The 18973-nt window shown below is 35.5% G+C and overlaps 1 protein-coding gene across 4 annotated transcripts in view; it reads left to right on the forward strand.

The window, feature by feature from the left end:
- Positions 1-18973, forward strand: part of XRN1 (5'-3' exoribonuclease 1) — a 115321-nt gene that overhangs the window by 50459 nt on the left and 45889 nt on the right. For all 4 annotated transcript variants that reach the window (XM_058551721.1, XM_058551730.1, XM_058551736.1 and 1 more), the window contains exons 19-25: positions 640-743; positions 3430-3561; positions 12081-12243; positions 13227-13340; positions 15443-15541; positions 17848-17963; positions 18471-18617. In XM_058551721.1, coding sequence (XP_058407704.1) covers positions 640-743; positions 3430-3561; positions 12081-12243; positions 13227-13340; positions 15443-15541; positions 17848-17963; positions 18471-18617 — 875 coding nt within the window. The remainder of the gene's footprint in view (positions 1-639; positions 744-3429; positions 3562-12080; positions 12244-13226; positions 13341-15442; positions 15542-17847; positions 17964-18470; positions 18618-18973) is intronic.

Below are 18973 nucleotides of genomic sequence, written 5' to 3' on the forward strand. Positions count from 1 at the left end.
TGCTCTTCTGTTTGATTTTGCTGAAACCTGTTTTCTCACCAAGTAATTTCATTCAGGATTAAAATCAATGGGCCACCCTTTACTAATAACTGCCAAATGTTGAGAAAATGAGAAGGAGGCAAGCTTCCTCGTGTAATTTGCAGAAAAGTACTTTAAGTTCGTCATAGTGCCTCTCTAATAAGAAGGGATTGGCAGAAAGGAAGGTAAACTTGAAATAAACTTGAACAGATTCATACTAAATTAAAGGGTGAAGAAAGACAGGTAGGAAAAATCAACTGAAAAATATTTTTAAAAGAAAAGGAAAAAAATTAAAACTCTAAAAGAACAGAAATCTTGGAGAATCTACTAGAAAGAAAAAGAGTAGTTAGCAATAAAGGTACAACTTAGAGAAGAGAAATTAAGAAAACTAACTGAATTCAAGTGGGTAGAATGCTTAAGTTGGAATAAAGTTGAGAAGTACAGACACTATAGGAGTAATTGGCTTGAGTGAGCAAATGGTATTTTGTATCTGTTTTAATTGTTACAGTGGGGTTTTTGGGGTTTTTATAAATTTTAAATACACAATTATAAACACAAGCCAGTTGTAAAATTCTCTGTTGGACCTGAAACATGAAAGAAATTTTCTGCTTTTACTTTAAGAGTATAGAAAATGTAGCTTCCTCAGTGCTTGGAAAGTCTGTCTTTGTTAACTGGCCTCATCTCGAAGAAGCTCGAGTTGTTGGTGTATCAGATGGAGAAACTAAGTAAGTAAAATTTCATTCATAATTTTTTAAATTTACATTTGCTGTGCTACTTGATGGCTTTCATTTTAGCTGATATAATTATTGTAAAAATATTTATAGTGAAAATGAAAGTCCTAGTCTAATCACACCACTCGAAGTTCAACTGCTGTTGATAATTGACTGTATATCCCTTGAGATATTTTAGATACATATATTATTTTTTCCCTTTCACCTTATTTTCCTTTTAATAGCTTGAAAGTTCTATATCCTAATTCTTTTCTACCAATTATCCTTATATTATTTAGCAAATATATTTCTCTTTCTGGCAAGAATGAATGGCATATATAACCTTACCTTTACCATGCCCCTCCCAGGTTTCATTTAAAGAATATATTAATTTTTTATATTATGCGACCTTGAACCCTATTTCTAAAATAATTTCTTAACATTTTGTTGAAGTTCACAATCATTTTATCAATGATTATTTAGACAAGTCACTCTTTGCCATCTTTTTTACCTTTGTTTCGTGTAAACTTGGTTTGATTTCCTATTTTTTTAATTATTTTTCATGTGTCTGGAACTTTCTAAACTAATTTTTTTCAGAGAAAATGACAGGATGTTATGTTTTCTGAGTTATTACATGTCCAAAAAATCTTTTTTGTTTTCCTCACGCATAGGTTTAGAATTTTAGAGGCCCAATCCTTTTTCCTCAGATCTTTGCAAACATATCTCAGCTGTACTCTGTCATGTAATTTTGTTGATGAGAAGTCAATACCAGGGCCGGCCCCGTGGCTTGGCAGTTGGGTGTGTGCGCTCCGCTGCTGGCGGCCTGGGTTTGGATTCTGGGTGCGCACTAACGCACCGCTTCTCCGGCCATGCTGGGGCCGCGTCCCACATTCATCAACTAGAGGGATGTGCAGCTATGACATACAACTATCTGCTGGGGCTTTGGAGGGAAAATAAATAAATAAATAAATAAATAATCTTTAAAATAAAAAGAAGTCAATACCAGTTTGAATTTTTTTTTTCTTTGTAGGTATCTTCTTTTCTCTATGAAATCTTGAGGATTCTTTTTTAATCATCAGAATTCAGTTCCCCTGCCTTTTTGGTGAAGTGGAATTTATCAGTTTTTTCTTTTATGGATCATGCTTTTATTCAAAGAACTCTTCACCTAGCCCTAGGTCCCGAAGATTTTCTCCTATATTTTGTTCAAAAAATTTTATAGTTTTGCCTCCTCCTTTTACATTTAAATTCATGATCCATTTTGAATTAACTTTTGTATAAGGTATGAGTTTTAGGTCAAGGTTCATACATTTGCCTATGAATATTTAAATGCTCCAGCACCATTTGTTGAAAAGACCATCCTTCCTCTGTTAGATTGTTTTTACACCTTCGTCAAAATCAGTTGAGCATATTTATGTGGGTCTACTTCTGGGTTCTCCATTCTGTTCCATTTATCTGTGTGTCTATTTTTATGCCAATACCACACTACCTTGTTACTGTAGCCATGTAGTAAATCCTAACCTGAAGTAGAGTGATTCCTTCCACCTTATTTTTGTTCTTCAAAATTGTTTTAGCTATTTTTGGCCCTTTTCCTTTCCATATAAATTTTAGAATAAATTGTTCTGTATCTACAAAAATCTTGGAGAGATTTTGATAGGAACTATATTAAACCTATAGATTAATTTGGGGAGATTTGACATCTTTACTGTGTTGAGTCTTCTGATCCAAATGGATCTCCATTTATCTCTCCATTTGTTTCAATCTTTGATTCTTTCATCGGTTTTGTTTTTTCAGCATACAGATCCTGTACATATTTTGTTAGATTTATACCTAAGTATTTAAATGTGTTTGGAGCAACTATAGATGGTATTATGTTTTAAATTTCAGTTTCCCCAGCCGGAATATAGAAATACAATTGATTTCCGTATGTTGATGTTATATCCTAGGTCCGGGCTGAACTTACTTCCCTGCCTTTTTTCTTGAAGAGCACGGGCCAGTTATTTTGCACAATTCTTAATTTAGCTGGTTGTTTCCTCTTAGTGTCATTTAAGTTGCTCCTCCATCCCACGTACATATCCTGTAAACTGGAAATTAGGTACAATGTCTTGATCACAATGAAGTTAAACTTTTTTAGCTAAAATACTTCTTGAATTTGAGGATATTTTTTAATTCTTTAAAAATTTATGTTTTATTATGTATTTAGTTTTTTGGGGTGTTTTTGGTTTGTTTTTTGTGTGTGTGAGGAAGTTTGGCCCTAAGCTAACATCTGTTGCCAATTTTCCTCTTTTTGCTTGAGGAAGATTGTCGCTGAGCTAACATCTGTAGCAGTCTTCTTCTATTAGGCCTCAGCATGGCTTAGCGAGCAGTGTGTATGTCCGCACCTGGGATCTGAACCTGCGAACCCCACGCCACCCAAGTAGGGCACACGAACTTAACCACTACGCCACCGGGCTGGCCCCTGTATTTAGTTTTTTAAAAGAGAAAGAATGGTAATTTGTTTTTTGAATTTTGATTGAAATTTTTTACAAGTCCTTGTTCTGAAATTTATATTACAGTTTGAAAAAAGGAGGCTTTTTTTTTGTTTTGCTATTATACCACGTAGAAACCTTTTCACTTTGAAGACTCACACTGCTAGAACTCTATATTAAACCGCAAATTTGGGGGTAATATAATTTTTATTTTATTTTAACTTGTTAAAAACAAGGTTTTACTTGGAAGAACCTCCAGGAACACAGAAGCTTTATTTGGGCAGAACTGCCCCGCCATCTAAAGTGGTCCATCTGGGAGACAAAGAACAATCTAACTGGACAAAAGAAGTACAAGGAATTTCAGAATTGTGAGTGTCATAAAAAGCATTTAATATCATGGAACTAGAATGTGATCTAATGTACTTGTCCTCTAATTTGTTTTCTGCTAAAGATAGTAGTCACTCTGAATGCTGATTACATCTTCATTTTATATTCTAAAGAAAGTAATAAGTTGTAGTTTAAAATAGTTTCTGGTTAGCAGCATTTATAGCCTTGCCCAGTTTGTCACTAAAATATTTCATGCTATACTAAAAAAAAAAAAGAAAAGAAAACACACGATGACTTAATACTAGGAATAACCGTTAATAGGTTGCCTGAATTTGAGAGTTATTTTTATAACCATAAGGCCGGTGAATTACTTGGCCACATGTAAGTAATAAAAACAGGAAGGAAGACTCTCCTTTGTTGCTCACCCTCTCCCTCTCCCCACTCCCCTACCCTACCTACACCCAAGTCCCATATGCCCCTGAATTCAGAAATGCAAGGTCTGTACCAATTAAATACTAAGAAGCTGGCCCTCCTCAGAATGCTAATTTTCATGGTCATCAGAGTGCTTTGTGTCCCATGATCCCATCCTGACATACCTCTTTCTTCATCCAAACACTAGAATTCCCTAAACCAAAACAGAATAAAGACGCTGGCAATGGCACATGAAATGGTGTCATAAACATTTATGCATCAGCTCTCCTATTTATAATAGTATCCATCAGTACACTTTTGGGGAATTCAAGGAGATGCCTCTTCTGTAATTTTGGAGCTAATTCCAGGCTGTAATATCCTTATTCAAAGATAAATAAACGGGGAAAATGTAAAAAGACTATAAAAAACCATCCAGCATAAAAAAAGGAGATAAACATAGCTCTCAGGAGGTGGAGGTAGAGGTAGAGCATAGTTTTGCCTCCCGACAGTATTAGTTAGATACCCCTGTCATAGCTCATATCATTCTGAATTTTCTTTTATAGCACATAAATAAAATCATCATCATAAATTTATTTGTGTGATTACTTTAATGACTTTTTCCTTAGATAGCATGCTCCATAAGGGTAGGGAACACATCTGTTTTTGTCACCACTCTATTCTCATTCCTTGGCTAGTGCCTAGGCACTCAGTAAACATTTGTTTGACTGAATAGAGATTCTTTTAGTCAAAGACTTTTGATAGCAAAAAAACTCATTCAAAATACTACAAGAGTTTAGTCATTTGTTCATATATTCAACAATTATTTATTGATACCTGTTAGGTACAGTAGTTGGCATTGTAGATACCATAGTGAATAAAAAGTCCCTACACATGAAACTTATGGCTGTTAGATGGGATAGATATTAACGTTTTGTGTGATTTTTTTGAACAAACTGCAACTAATTACTCTGAAGGAGTAGTGCTCTGAGACCATATAATAGAGAGGTTTGACTTAGCTAGGGAGGAATTTGCCTTAGTCAGAAAAAATTTTCCAAAGGAAATGTTGATTAAACTGTTATCTGAATGTGGAGTAGGAGTTAGGCAAAAAGTGAGAAGGAAGCATGTTTCAGGATGAGGGAAGAGTTACATGCAAGGTCCCTGTGGCCCCAGGAAAAGATGCATATGTAATGCTAATGATAATGGCCCATGCAGCTGGAGTGTTGGAAACAAGAAGGAACCCTCTTGAGGAAGATGAGGCAACAAAGGCAAAGGAAAGAGGCAACTTGAGAGGTAGGAGAACAGCCAGGAGAGTGTTACATCATGTAAATCAAAGAAAAAGAGTGTTTCAAGAATAAGGGAATGAGTCATGTCAAATGTTACGAAGAGGTAAAGCAAGCGCTGTTTTGATTGAGCATTGGGCCTGAAAGCCAGGCTAGTGTGGGTGGAGGAGTGATTGAGAGTAACAGAAATGGAGACTGTAGAAATTGACAACTTTTTCAAAAAGTTGAGCTGTGAAGAAGACCAAAAGCTCTTGCCTCCTTTTCCTGCCTATTCTTTCGCATCTGGATGGGCTTGATCTTCTCTGATGGCAGCAAAGAGCAGAGAGAATAATCAAGGCAACAGACTGCTGAACTTGATAACAATGTGTATTGGTTCACACACGAGAATGATTGCTAGTGCCTGCCAGTTCAGCATCTCCTGTTTAAAACCTCGACAGTCAAGTAGGGTCAACAAGGCTACATGGATTCATGAGCACTTAGGTTTATTTATGCTGGTCACCGTTCTCTTAGACTGCTTTTTTTTTTTAATTTTATTGAGGTCATAATAGTTTATGTTGTGAAATTTCAGTTGTACATTATTATTTGTCAGTCACCATATAAATGTGCCTCTTTACCCCTTATGCCCACCCCCCAACTCCCTTCCCCTCTGGTAACCACTAATCTGTTCTGTTTGTCCACGTGTTAGTTAATCTTCCACATACAAGTGAAATCATACGGTGTTTGTCTTTCTCTCTCTGGCTTATTTCGCTTAACATAATACCTTCAAGGTCCATCCATGTTGTTGCGAATGGGACAATTTTGTCTTTTTTTATGGTTTAGTAGTAGTATATATATATATATACACACACACATATATATATACACACCACATCTTCTTTATCTAATCTTCAGTCGATGGGCACTTGGGTTGCTTCCACTTCTTGGCTATTGTGAATAATTCTGCAGTGAACATAGTGGTGCATAAGTCTCTTTGAATTGTTGATTTCAAGTTGTTTGGATAAATACCCAGTAGTGGGATAGCTGGGTCATGTGGTATTTCTATTTTTAATTTTTTGAGAAATCTCCATACTGTTTTCCATCGTGGCTGCACCAGTTTGCATTCCCAACAGCAGTGAATGAGGGTTCCCTTTTTTCCACATCCTCTCCAACATTTGTTGTTTTTTGTCTTGGTGATTATAGCCATGCTAACGAGTGTGAGGTAATATCTTAGAGTAGTTTTTATTTACATTTCCCTGATGATTCCCTCATCTTTTCATGAGCCTTTTGGCCCTCTGTATGTCTTCTTTGGAAAAATATCTGTTCATATCTTCTGCCCATTTTTTAATCGGCTTGTTTTTTTGTTGTTAGTTGTGTGAGTTCTTTATATATTATAGAGATTAACCCCTTGTCAGATATATGATATGCAAATATTTTCTCCCAGTTGGCTGGGTTGTCTTTTTGTTTTGTTGCTGGTTTCCTTTGCCTTGCAAAAGCTCTTCAGTCTGATGAAGTTCCACTTGTCTATTTTTTCTTTTATTTCCCTTGCCTGAGTAGACATGGTTTTCGCAAAGATCCTTCTAACACCGAAGTCAAAGAGTGTACTGCCTATATTTTCTTCTAGGAGTTTTATGGTTTCACGTCTTACTTGCAAGTCTTTGATCCATTTTGAGTTAATTTTTGTGTATGGTGAAAGATAATGGTCTACTATCATTCTTTTGCATGTGGCTGTCCAGTTTTCCCAGCACCATTTATTGAAAAGACTTTCCTTTCTCCATTGTATGTTCTTAGCTCCTTTGTCAAAGATTAGCTGTTGGGGGCTGGCCCCGTGGCTTAGCGGTTAAGTGCACGCACTCCGCTACTGGCGGCCTGGGTTCGGCCGCGCACCGACGCACCGCTTCTCCCGCCATGCTGAAGCCGCATCCCACATACAGCAACTAGAAGGATGTGCAACTATGACATACAACTATCTACTGGGGCTTTGGGGGAAAAAAAAAAAGGAGGAGGATTGGCAATAGATGTTAGCTCAGAGCTGGTCTTCCTCAGCAAAATGAGGAAGATTAGCACGGATGTTAGCTCAGGGCTGACCTTCCTCACAAAAAAAAAAAAAAAAAAGATTAGCTGTTGGTAGATGTGTGGTTTTATTTCTGGGCTTTCAATTCTGTTCCATGGATGTGTGTGTCTGTTTTTCTACCAGTACCGTGTTGTCTTAATTACTGTAGCTTTGTAGTATAGTTTGAAGTCAGGGATTGTGATGCCTCCAGCTTTGTTCTTTTTTCTTGATTGCTTTGGCTATTCAGGGTCTTTTGTTGCCCCATATGAATTTTGGTATTCTTTGTTCTATTTCTGTGAAGAATGTCATTGGGATTCTGATTGGGATTGCATTGATCTGTAGATTGCTTTAGGTAGAATGGAGATTTTAACTATGTTGATTCTTCCGATCCATATGGATGTGATGTCTTTCCATTTCTTTATGTCATCATCGATTTCTTTCAATAATGTCTTATAGTTTTCATTGTATAGGTCTTTCACATCCTTGGTTAAATTTATTCCTAGATATCTGTTTTTTTTGTTGCGATTGTAAATGGGATTGTCTTCCTGAGTTCTATTTCTGTTAGTTTGTATTAGAGTATAGAAGTGCAAATGATTTTTGTAAGTTGATTTTGTACCCTGCAGCTTTGCTGTAGTTGTTGATTATTTCTAATAGTTTTCTGATGGATTCTTTAGGGTTTTCTATATATAAAATCGTGTTGTCTGCAAACAACAAGAGTTTCACTTCTTCATTGCCTATTTGGATTCTTTTTATTCCTTTTTCTTGCCTAATTGCTCTGGCCAAAACCTCCAGTACTATGTTGAATAAGAGTGGTGAGAGTGGGCACCCTTGTCTTGTTCCTGTTCTCAGAGGGATGGCTTTCAGTTTTTCCCCATTGAGTATGATGTTGGCTGTGGGTTTGTCATAGATGGCATTTATTATGTTGAGGTGCATTCCTTCTATACCCATTTTATTGTGTTTTTTTTTTTATCATAAATGGATATTGGATCTTGTCAAATGCTTTCTCTGCATCTACTGAGATGATCATGTGGTTTTTATTCTTCATTTTGTTAATGTGGTGTATCACATTGATTGATTTGTGGATGTTGACCCATCCCTGTGTCCCTGGTATAAATCCCACTTGATCATGGTGTATGATCTTTTTAATGTATTACTGTATTCAGTTTGCCACTATTTTGTTGAGAATTTTTGCATCTATTTTCCTCAGGGATATTGGCCTGTAATTTTCCTTCTTTGTATTGTCCTTGCCTGGCTTTGATATCAGGGTGATGTTGGCCTCATAGAATGTGTTAGGAAGTGTTCCATCTTCCTCTATTTTTTGGAATAGTTTGAGAAGGATAGGTATTAAATCTTCTTTGAATGTTTGGTAAAATTCTGCAGAGAAGCCATCTGGTCTTGGACTTTTATTTTTTGGGAGGTTTTTGATTACTGTTTCAATCTCTTTACTTGTGATTGATCTGTTCAGATTCTCTATTTCTTCTTGGTTCAGTTTTGGGAGGTTGTATGAGTCTAAGAATTTATCCATTTCTTCTAGATTGTCCAATTTGTTGGCATATAGTTTTCCATAGTATTCTCTTATAATCCTTTGTATTTCTGTGGTGTCCATTGTAATTTCTCTTCTTTCATTTCTAATTTTATTTATTTGAACCTTCTCTCTTTTTTTCTTAGTGAGTCTGGCTAAGGGTTTGTCAGTTTTGTTTATTTTCTCAAAGAACCAGCTCTTAGTTTCATTGATCCTTTCTACTGGTTTTTTCTTTGGTTTCAATTTCATTTATTTCTGCTCTAATTTTTATTATTTTCCTCCTTCTGCTGACTTTGGGCTTTGTTTTCTTCTTTTTCTTTTGGGATTTTTCCTGTTTGTTAAGGTGGACCTGTATTGCTATTAGTTTCCCTCTCAGGACCACTTTAGCTGCATCTCATATGAGTTGGTATGGTGTATTTTCATTTTTATTTGTCTCCAGATATTTTTTGATTTCTCCTTTAATTTCTTCAATGATCCATTCATTGTTAAGTACCACGTTGTTGAGTCTCCAGATCTTTGTCACTTGCCCAGTTTTTTCTTGTAGTTGATTTCCAGTTTCATAGCATTATGGTCAGAAAAGATGCTTGTTATGATTTCAATCTTCTTAAATTTATAGAGGCTTGTTTCCCAACACATGATCTATGTGCACTTGAGAAGAATGTGTAATCTGCTGTGTTTGGATGGAGTGCTCTGTATATATCTGTTAAGTGCATCTCATCTAGTTTTTTGTTTAAGTCCACTATTTCTTTATTGACTTTCTGTCTGGATGATCTATCCATTGATGTAAGTGAGGTGTTAAGATCCCCTACTATTATTGTGTTGTTGTTAATATCTCCTTTTAGGTTTGTTAATACTTGCTTTATGAACTTTGGTGCTCCTGTGTTGAGTGCATATATATTTATAAGTGATATGTCTTCTTGGTGGAGTATCACTTTTATCATTATATATTGCGCCTCTTTGTCTCTCATTACCTGTTTTATCTTGAAGTCTACTTTGTCTGATATAAGTATGGCAACACCTGCTTTCTTTTGTTTGCCATTAGCTTGGAGTATTGTCTTCCATCCTTTCACTCTGAGCCTGCATTTGTCTTTGGAGCTGAGATGTGTTTCCTGGAGGCAGCATATTGTTGGGTCTTGTTTTTTAATCCGTCCCGCTACTCTGTGTCTTTTGATTGAAGAATTCAATCCATTTACATTTAGAGTGATTGTTGATATATGAGGGCTTAATGTTGCTATTTTATTGCTCATTTTCCAGTTCTTTTGCATTTGCTTTGTTTCTCGTCCCGTGTGTTTTGGACTACCAGTTCAGTTTGGTAGTTCTCTGTGGTAGTTTTGTTAGTTTTCTCTTCATTTATCATTTGTGTCTCTGTTCTGATTATTCGTTTAGTGGTTACCATGAGGTTTGTATAAAAAAATCTCGTAGATGAGATAGTCCGTTTTCTGATAGCCTCTTATTTCCTTCATCTAAGCCAATTCCATCCCTTTCCTCTTCCCCTTCTAAGTTATTGTCACAACTTATTCTATCTTGTGTTGTGAGTTGTGGTTAAAATGACAAGATTATATTTATTTTTTATGTTTCCCTTCCCTTTATCTTTAATGTTATAATTGTTTGCTAACCTGTTCTGATAGAAAGCTGCAATTTTCTGATTTTGTCTGCCTATTTATCTCCTTGCTCAAGGCTTCGTAAACCCTTTTTTGTTTTCAGGTACGAGGGCCTTCTAAGCATTTCTAGTATGGGGGAGTCTTGTGGCAATGAGCTCCCTTAGCTTTTGTTTATCTGGGAAAGTTTTTGTTTATCAATCACTGGATAGAGTATTCTTGGCTGAAAGTTTTTGTCTTTCAGAATTTAGAATATATCATTCCACTCTCTGCTAGCCTGTAAGGTTTCTGCTGAGAAATCCGCTGAAAGCCCGATAGGGGTTCCTTTGTAAGTTATTGTCTTCTGCCTTTCTGCCCTTAATATTTTTTCTTTGTCATTGACTTTTGCCAGTTTTACTACTATATGCCTTGGAGAAGATCTTTTTACATTGATATAATTAGGAGTTCTGTTAGCTTCTTTCACTTGTATTTCCAGCTCGTTCCCCAAGTTTGGGAAGTTCTCAGGTATTATTTCTTTGAACAAGCTTTCTTCTCCATTCTCCTTCTCTTCTCTCTCTGGAATACCTATAATCCTTATGTTGCATTTCCTAATTGAGTCAGATACTTCTCAGAGAATTTCTTTTAGTCTTAGTTCTTTTTAGTCTTAGTTCTCTCACCTCTTCTATCTGAAGCATTTCTATATTTCTGTCCTCCAGACTGCTGATTCTCTCCTCCATAATATCAGTTCTGTTATTCAGGGAGTCCAGATTTTTCTTTGTCTCATCCATTGTGTTTTTCATCTCCAACATTTCTGATTGGTTTTTCTTTATAGTTTCAATCTCTTTTGTGAAGTAGTTCCTGATTTCATTGAACTATCTGTATTTTCTTGTAATTTGTTGAGTTTTTTATGATAGCTATTTTGAATTCTCTGTCATTTAGATTGTAAATTTCTCTGACTTCAGGATTGATTTCTGGGTGCTTGTCATTTTCCTTCTGGTGTATTAATATATTTTTTCATACTGTTTGATGATGTGGATTTGTGCCTCCATGTAGTTAGAGTATCTGGTCGTAGATTCCACCTGCCACCACTGGGTGGGTGTCAAGAGCTGTTTATTCTGAGCCCGCCACAATCTGCAGTTCGCTTGCTTACAGCTGCTGCTTTTCTCATGTCTGCTCAGGCGCTCTGGCCATCTGCCTGAGGTGGAGCACCAGGCAGGAAGAGGGGTGCTTTCTTTCGCCTGTGAGATCCTGGGGCCATTCTCACTTTGCTGTCACTATCTGCTCTCCTGGAGTGCTGGCTTGATGAACACACCCCCGCAATCACTTAGTCACCTCTGTGTGGGACTTTCCCATGGGCTGTGAGGGAACTGCCAAACTGTTTTCCACAGTGGCTGCACCATTTTACATTCCTGCCAGCAATGTACAAGAGTTCCAATTCCTCCACATCCTTTCCAGCACTTGTTTTCACCTTTTTTGTTATAGCCATTCTAGTGAGTATGAAACACAGGAGTTTCTTATAGCTCTACGAGTTCTCATTTAATCTCACAAACATTGGGGGAGGTATCCACAGAGTGAAACAACTAATGCAAAAAGTCTTAAGTTTGGTACTCAGAACTGCTAGCGTATTTATTTAAAGTTTATTTAAGCATTTGATTATGAGTTGGTAGTTTGGGTGATGATTATTATCCTAGAATATATGCACTGAGACGTATCTGTATTTCTCTTTTATTCTTTCTTTTAGCTACCTGAGAAGAAAAGGAATAATAATAAATGAAACATCTGCAGTTGTGTATGCTCAGTTACTCACAGGTCGTAAATATCAAATAAATCAAAATGGTGAAGTTCGTCTAGAGAAACAGTGGTCAAAACAAGTTCTTCCTTTTGTTTATCAAACTGTTGTCAAGGTAAGTCTCCATCAAGTCTTAATTCTATCTTAATGTATACTGTTGCACAGTGTATAGAGAAAAGATTATATCATATTAATATTTGTTTATAAATAGAAGACTAATTCAGCAATGTATAATGGATATTATTGTTTAATATAATTTGCAAAATATAGTAGTCTTTAAAAGGAGTATTACATGCTCTGACACTCGCCCTGTATGTGATTAGGAAACTTGTCTTTTGTTTAACTTTATCTCTAAAAGAAAAATCCCAGTATTAACTTACACCCTTGCATTTTTAGATTTTTTTTCTCCAAAAACTGTTTGCCTTAAATAAATTAGTAAATACAAAAGGCATTTGCTTTTATCATGTAATCTTAGATGTGATAAGGGAACAAAAATTTTTTAAAGTGTGCAGTGATCCTATAATTTTGGGGAAACAGTATAGTGTAGTGATTAAGAGCACAGACTGCCTGAATTGACTTCTTTGCTGTTTGACTTTGGGCAAAGTCAAACCCCCTTTCTGTGCCTTAGTTTCCTCATCTGTAAAGTGAAGCTAGTATTGGTTTCTGTCACAGACGGTTGTCTTGATTAAATGAACTAATAAATGTGTGAAGTACAGTCATGCGCTGCATAACATTTCCATCAAGGGACCACATATAAAAAGGTGGTCCTGTAAGATTAGTACCATATATCCTAGGTGAGTAGTAGGCTATACTATCTATGTTTGTGTAAGTACACTCTATGATGCTTGCACAATGAGGAAATCACCTAACAACACATTTCTCAGAATGTATCCCCCTTGTTAAATGATGCATGACTGTACCTAGAAGAGTGTCGTATACACAGTCAATAAATTTTAGCTACTAGTATTGTTATGTAGAAAAATCTTTGTATTTGACATTTGCAGTTAGCATAGTCATAATCCCATAAGCAAAAAGACTTGATGTGCAATCTATAAAAATTTTGACTGTGATGATTTACTTTTATTTTATTCTACATAGGACATCCGAGCTTTTGACTCCCGTTTCTCCAGTATCAAAACACTGGATGACTTGTTTCCTCCTAGAAGTATGGTCTTTATGCTGGGAACCCCCTATTATGGCTGCATTGGAGAAGTTAGTTCCTGTTATTGTTATTAATTAAATTTCTTTCTAGTTTCAAGTTAATACAGTTATTTAACATCTCTTCATTTAGGTGTAAAATAAAATGTAATACTGAAGGGGAAAATTATAAGAAAGAATTCATTCATCTAACTTATGAACAGTATTTGGCTGTGTATCTTTAGTCTTGAGCAGGTTGGGGTCAGGAGGTGGGGGAAAAGAGAATTCAAATCCTGATCTCTTTTTTAGCAGATCTGTTTATTGTGGTGGTATAGATGGAGCAATTCTGAAATTATTTTAGATGTATTATAGTGTTAATGAATTTTTAAATGTATTGATGATTTGGGGAACTCCGGTTCTCACATGGAAATAGGTACATGCAAATACGTAATGGGAGAATGTAAGAAAGAACCTGTGGGGATAGATTAGCATTGGAGGTATTGATGTGAACTCATGATTTCTAAAATACATGTGTATAGTGTGTGTATGTATGTATATAGGCACATGTATTTGTGTATATATGTATATTTGTATATACATGAATGCATATATGCCTATACATACATATATTTTCTAGCTCAGTTTACTCAAAAGGATAAGAAGCAAAGACACCCTGGTAGCTGTGAACACATATAATGCCCAGATCTTGACCTCTAGTACTATACCTTGAAAGGAACAGGGCTTCTCAGAGAAATGGCTGATTACAGGGCTGGGGCAGGGTAGGTACAGAATGAAGCTGGAACCTCTTATTATGCCAGAAAGCAAAGAAGTGCTCAAAAGAATGATAGGAACATATCACATAAACACAGGAACCGGATTGAAGTGGCTTCTACTGGCCAAATCTGGGACAGTTTGAGTACCAAAATAATTAAGTACAGTAATGAATCATAAATCATTGGAAGGAAAACAGGAATTCATGATTCCACAGTGATAATATATAGATAAATAAATAGGGAGGGAGGGGCTCTTGCTTATAGTATCATGTAAGCGTAAATGTAGAGAAAGTGCTGGAGTTGGAAAACCATCCTTTTGCAACCATTATGATAAAGATTGAATCAGGCAAGAATCATCATTGGAAGATAAACCTAGGGAGAATTTTTGATCAGGAGAAGGATATTTTCATGATCTTAGAAAGTGTCTCCCCACAGAGTGTTTATTAGTGGCAAGGAAAACAAAAAGAGTCATTGTACGTGAAGAAATTGAGCAACATCTTGATGGTATGATCAGAATTAATATCTTAATGAGGGACAGATGGACATCATGTACCTCCAGATGTGACATCCTAAGAGGGACACATCACCTACGTACTATTCTAGCTGAGAATGGATAACCTTGACCTAATCACAAGGAAGCATGAGACAAATCCAAAATGAGAGTAGAGAGGGAGGAGTGAACTGTGTTCTTCAAAATGTCAGTGTTATGAAAGACAAAGAAAGGCTCTGGATATATTCTCAATTAAAGAAAGCTGAAGGCAACTAAATGCAATATCTGATTCTAGTCTGGATCCTGTCATGAGGGAGAAAAGAGTTTTCTCTAAAGGACATTTTTAGGTCAACTGACAAAATTGGAATATGGACAGTAGATTATATGGAAATATTGTATCAATGTAAATTTATGTACCTAATTGCTGTGGCTATACAATAAAATATCCTTCTTCGTAGGAAATATATACTGAAATATTTAGGGGTAAGGGATATGATATCTGTAATGAACCCTGGAGAAGTTCAGAAAAATAATTATGTGTATGTAAATACACAGCACAAGTATTAAAGCAAGTGGAGTAAAATGTTAACAATAGGTAAATCTGAGTAAATGTTGCTCAAGTGTTCTTTGACTTATTTTTATTTTTGCCACTTTTTGGTAGTTTGAAATTATTTGCAAATAAAAAGTTAATTTAAAAAAAAGACTGGTTAACAGCTATTAAAGCAAGGGTACAGTAACACAAATTTACAGTATAATCACATCCACTTACAAATTCCAAGAGAATTTCCACTATGCAACTTTATTGTCTTACTGTATTTCAGTAGTAATAAACACTGTTCAAATAAGTAGAAAAATAAGTAAATAAAATGTAGTGAAGGAGACTAAAACATACTGTGATTCCCCCTCCCCCCCAGGTTCAGGATTCAGGGGATGTGATTACAGAAGGTAGGATTCGTGTGGTTTTCAGTATTCCATGTGAACCCAATCTTGATGCTCTAATACAGAACCAGCACGTGAGTACTGTAGTTCATATTATTTAATTTAGAATTGGTGAACTTGAGAAATGTTAGGAGGATATTTTTGCCACCTCCTTTGAATTTATTGCAAATATTTTATTTAATACTGACTGAATTCTCTCACAGTTACATATAGTATTATTTAAAAGTAAGTATGGAATCTATGCTCAAAACTTCATGCATGTCTTTGGTGGGGGGAATCACTGACATTCCATTACTAGCTTGTAATGGTTATTATGGGTTATTGTATTCAAGTTTATAAGCGGGGCATTGATTAGCATACCCTCTAGCAATAGACTTAGGCTTTTTAAACCTTTCATAATTAATCAAAGCCTACATTTTTAGTTACGAGTGACAAATGACCTGCCTTCAAAGGTCATGTGTCTCTACTCAGCCAAAGATGAACAGTTTCGAAAATTGAGAAAATTGAGAAACTGCCTTTAAGGTCACAGCATCCGTTTTCAGGACCTTTTTCTCCAAAGATGTGCACTGGTCTCCTTTTATTTTTCCCTGTTAAAATAGGTGGAAGATCCTGATGTCTCCCATTTGTTCTTGCTGATTGATTGGATAATTAACTTGACTGAAATTAACTCACAATCAGCCAGCTTTTGCTCCTTAGACTTTTATTTTCTCTAATGGTAAAATCTAAAGCTTTATATCCTGTGAAATGAATTTAAGGCAATAGGCATCAGCATACCCATGAGGAAACGTTATGGAAGGCAGAGAAGTCCCTAAAACTTACCATCAGGTCTCTTTTGGAGAAAGAATTCAGAAAGCATAGTTAGGAAACCAGGAGAGTGGCCCATTAGATAACAAAGCTGGCGCTCTGTCCTGGGAGTCAGTGGAGGTAGAACTTGGGTTCCTTCATCCCTGGCTTTTTCTAGATCTGAAAGAGCCTGCCCCCTTCCTAGTGCACAGTGTTGCTCAGCATGCCTTCACCAGTGTACTTTCTTTCTCTACCCCAACATTCTCAGCTTTTTATTTTACATTTCTAGGATATTTGTGATGATTTTAATTAATTTTTAATTATACCATAACCCAGTATTTCTCAAAAGGAGTACTGTTGGTATTTGGGGCAAGACAGTTATGTGTTAAATAAGACTGTCTTGTATATGACAGGACACTTGGCATCCTTGGCCCCTGGACACTAAATGCTAGTACCCGTGCCAGTTATTGTAACTGAATGTGCCCCAACACATTTTTCCAAATGCTTATTAGAAAAGTGGTACTACCTTAATTCTTTCTATCTATTCTGGAAAGCATACTTGATTTGTCTGCATTATTTCTAAATCTGATAATGTTCTTGATGAAAAAACTGTTTCATTCTTTACTAGCATATTAATATATTTTAGTAGTGACTTTATATTCCAGCCCACTAAAACAATTTATCCATTTGGGGATCATTGTAGATATGATCATTAAAAATAAAATGGTGGCTGAATTAATACCTTACCAATCTCTGGAAATTTTGTTTTTGTTGGTGATATCTTTATATTCATATAAAATATTCATATAATTCATATAAATATTCATATAGTATATAGATATAAAATTCATATAAAATGAGTATATGTGAATTATTATGTACATTATGTTAGGATTATATGGTAGCTTACCCTAGTTGGTACTGGATTTGTGTGTCATTTGCTTTCTGGTTAAAAATTACATGATCTGATATATGTTTTTTTTAATTTGACAGTCTTCATAGTTTCTTTCCTTAAGTATACAAATTAAGGTTACATTTCATTGACTGTATTAATTATGAGCCTATACATACTTATTACTTTCATATGATAGTAAATATTAGGGGAAACAAACATCACTTATATCCATATGTGAAGGACACTTTCAATTTTGCTCAGTAGCACCTGTTTGGATGACATACTCATATTTTAATTCAATGTAGTAATTATCAAGGCTCATTTTGTCCCAGGTACTTTACCAGGCCCTACTTGGAATATGAAAATTATTTTATTAAAAAAATAGTTCTTGCCTGCAGAGCTTGCCATTTAGTACTTACAGTAGAGTTTATTTCTTGAGACAGTTTCACAAACTGTATATTTCCTCCCTCTTTCATCGATCCTTGGGAATTCTGTCCTTAAAGGAGAGAGAGGAGCAGAAAAATTCTGCCTACAGATCCTTTCAAAAAAAAAGGGGGAAATGGATCCCTTACTTTTGAGAATCCTTATGTTGCCACAATCCAATGGTTAGTGATGTCTTGATTATCTCCAGATTTTAAAGGTAAAGAAATAGCATTGAATGCTCTGTTTCCATAATTGACGTTTCTGTTTTTATATTTAAAGAAATATTCTATAAAGTACAACCCAGGATATGTGTTGGCCAGTCGCCTTGGAGTGAGTGGATACCTTGTTTCAAGGTTTACAGGAAGTATTTTTATTGGAAGAGGATCTAGGAGAAAGTAAGTTTGTGTTAGAGAAATTTACTTAAAGTGACAGAAAAAATTAAATGATAAAGATAAAATAGTTACTATTTCAATATTTATTTTCTCTTATTAATTGCTCTGAATTTTCTTTAAAAATTATGCATAAATTCCTCTGATGGTGATCTTGCATCTAGATGGCACATGTTTTAGGTGGTTGGAAAGACAGTTCTTATTTTTAGCAGCCAACAAGTTGAACCTTGAAAAAAGGTATCAGAAAGTGTGTGTGAATCTCAATAATATATTTCCCTGCATTTTCTTATTTCATTCTCCTCTCTAATTACATAATCTATGTATATGCTTTGTTAACTTGGGTTTTAAAGCCTTTCCTCTAGTTTTTCAATTACTGCTACTTTGGAAATAGCTATAATAATTAAAATATAGAACAACAGTCAAAACTGAACTTTTCTAAGAATTGAAAGCAAAACTTTTTATTCTTTGAACAAAAATTTAAAACTCGTGTGTGTGTGTGTGGTTTAAATTCAGCCCTCATGGAGACCATAAAGCAAATGTGGGTTTGAATCTCAAATTCAACAAAAAAAACGAGGAGGTACCTGGATATACTAAGAAAGTTGGAAGTGAATGGATGTATTCATCTGCAGCGGAACAACTTCTTGCAGAGTACTTAGAGAGGTAAGTGTCTAACAGGATCCTACCAGGCATCCAAAAATGTAGGAACATAGTAACTATTTTCCCTTGCTGAAACCTGTTTTAGAGGAAAGATGTTTCTTTAGTAAAATGTGACATGTGGTACATAATAAACTTAATTTTGTGTCACAGAGCGTTGTAGCCATTAGCTAAAGTTGAGTAGAAAAATACTGAACTTATATTATTTAAAATGAAAAGATATGATGAGAATTGGCCTCCGTTTAGTTAAAATTTTCCTTAACTTGCTATCATAAATTATTCACTACTCTGCATGTCTGTGTCAGTAGTAAGAGGATTGGTATGGATAAACAATACAGCTCTTGGCATAATGGATTTTCCTG

The sequence above is a fragment of the Diceros bicornis genome, chromosome 2, assembly GCF_020826845.1.
Source record: "Diceros bicornis minor isolate mBicDic1 chromosome 2, mDicBic1.mat.cur, whole genome shotgun sequence".
In the NCBI taxonomy this organism is placed as follows: Eukaryota; Metazoa; Chordata; class Mammalia; order Perissodactyla; family Rhinocerotidae; genus Diceros; species Diceros bicornis.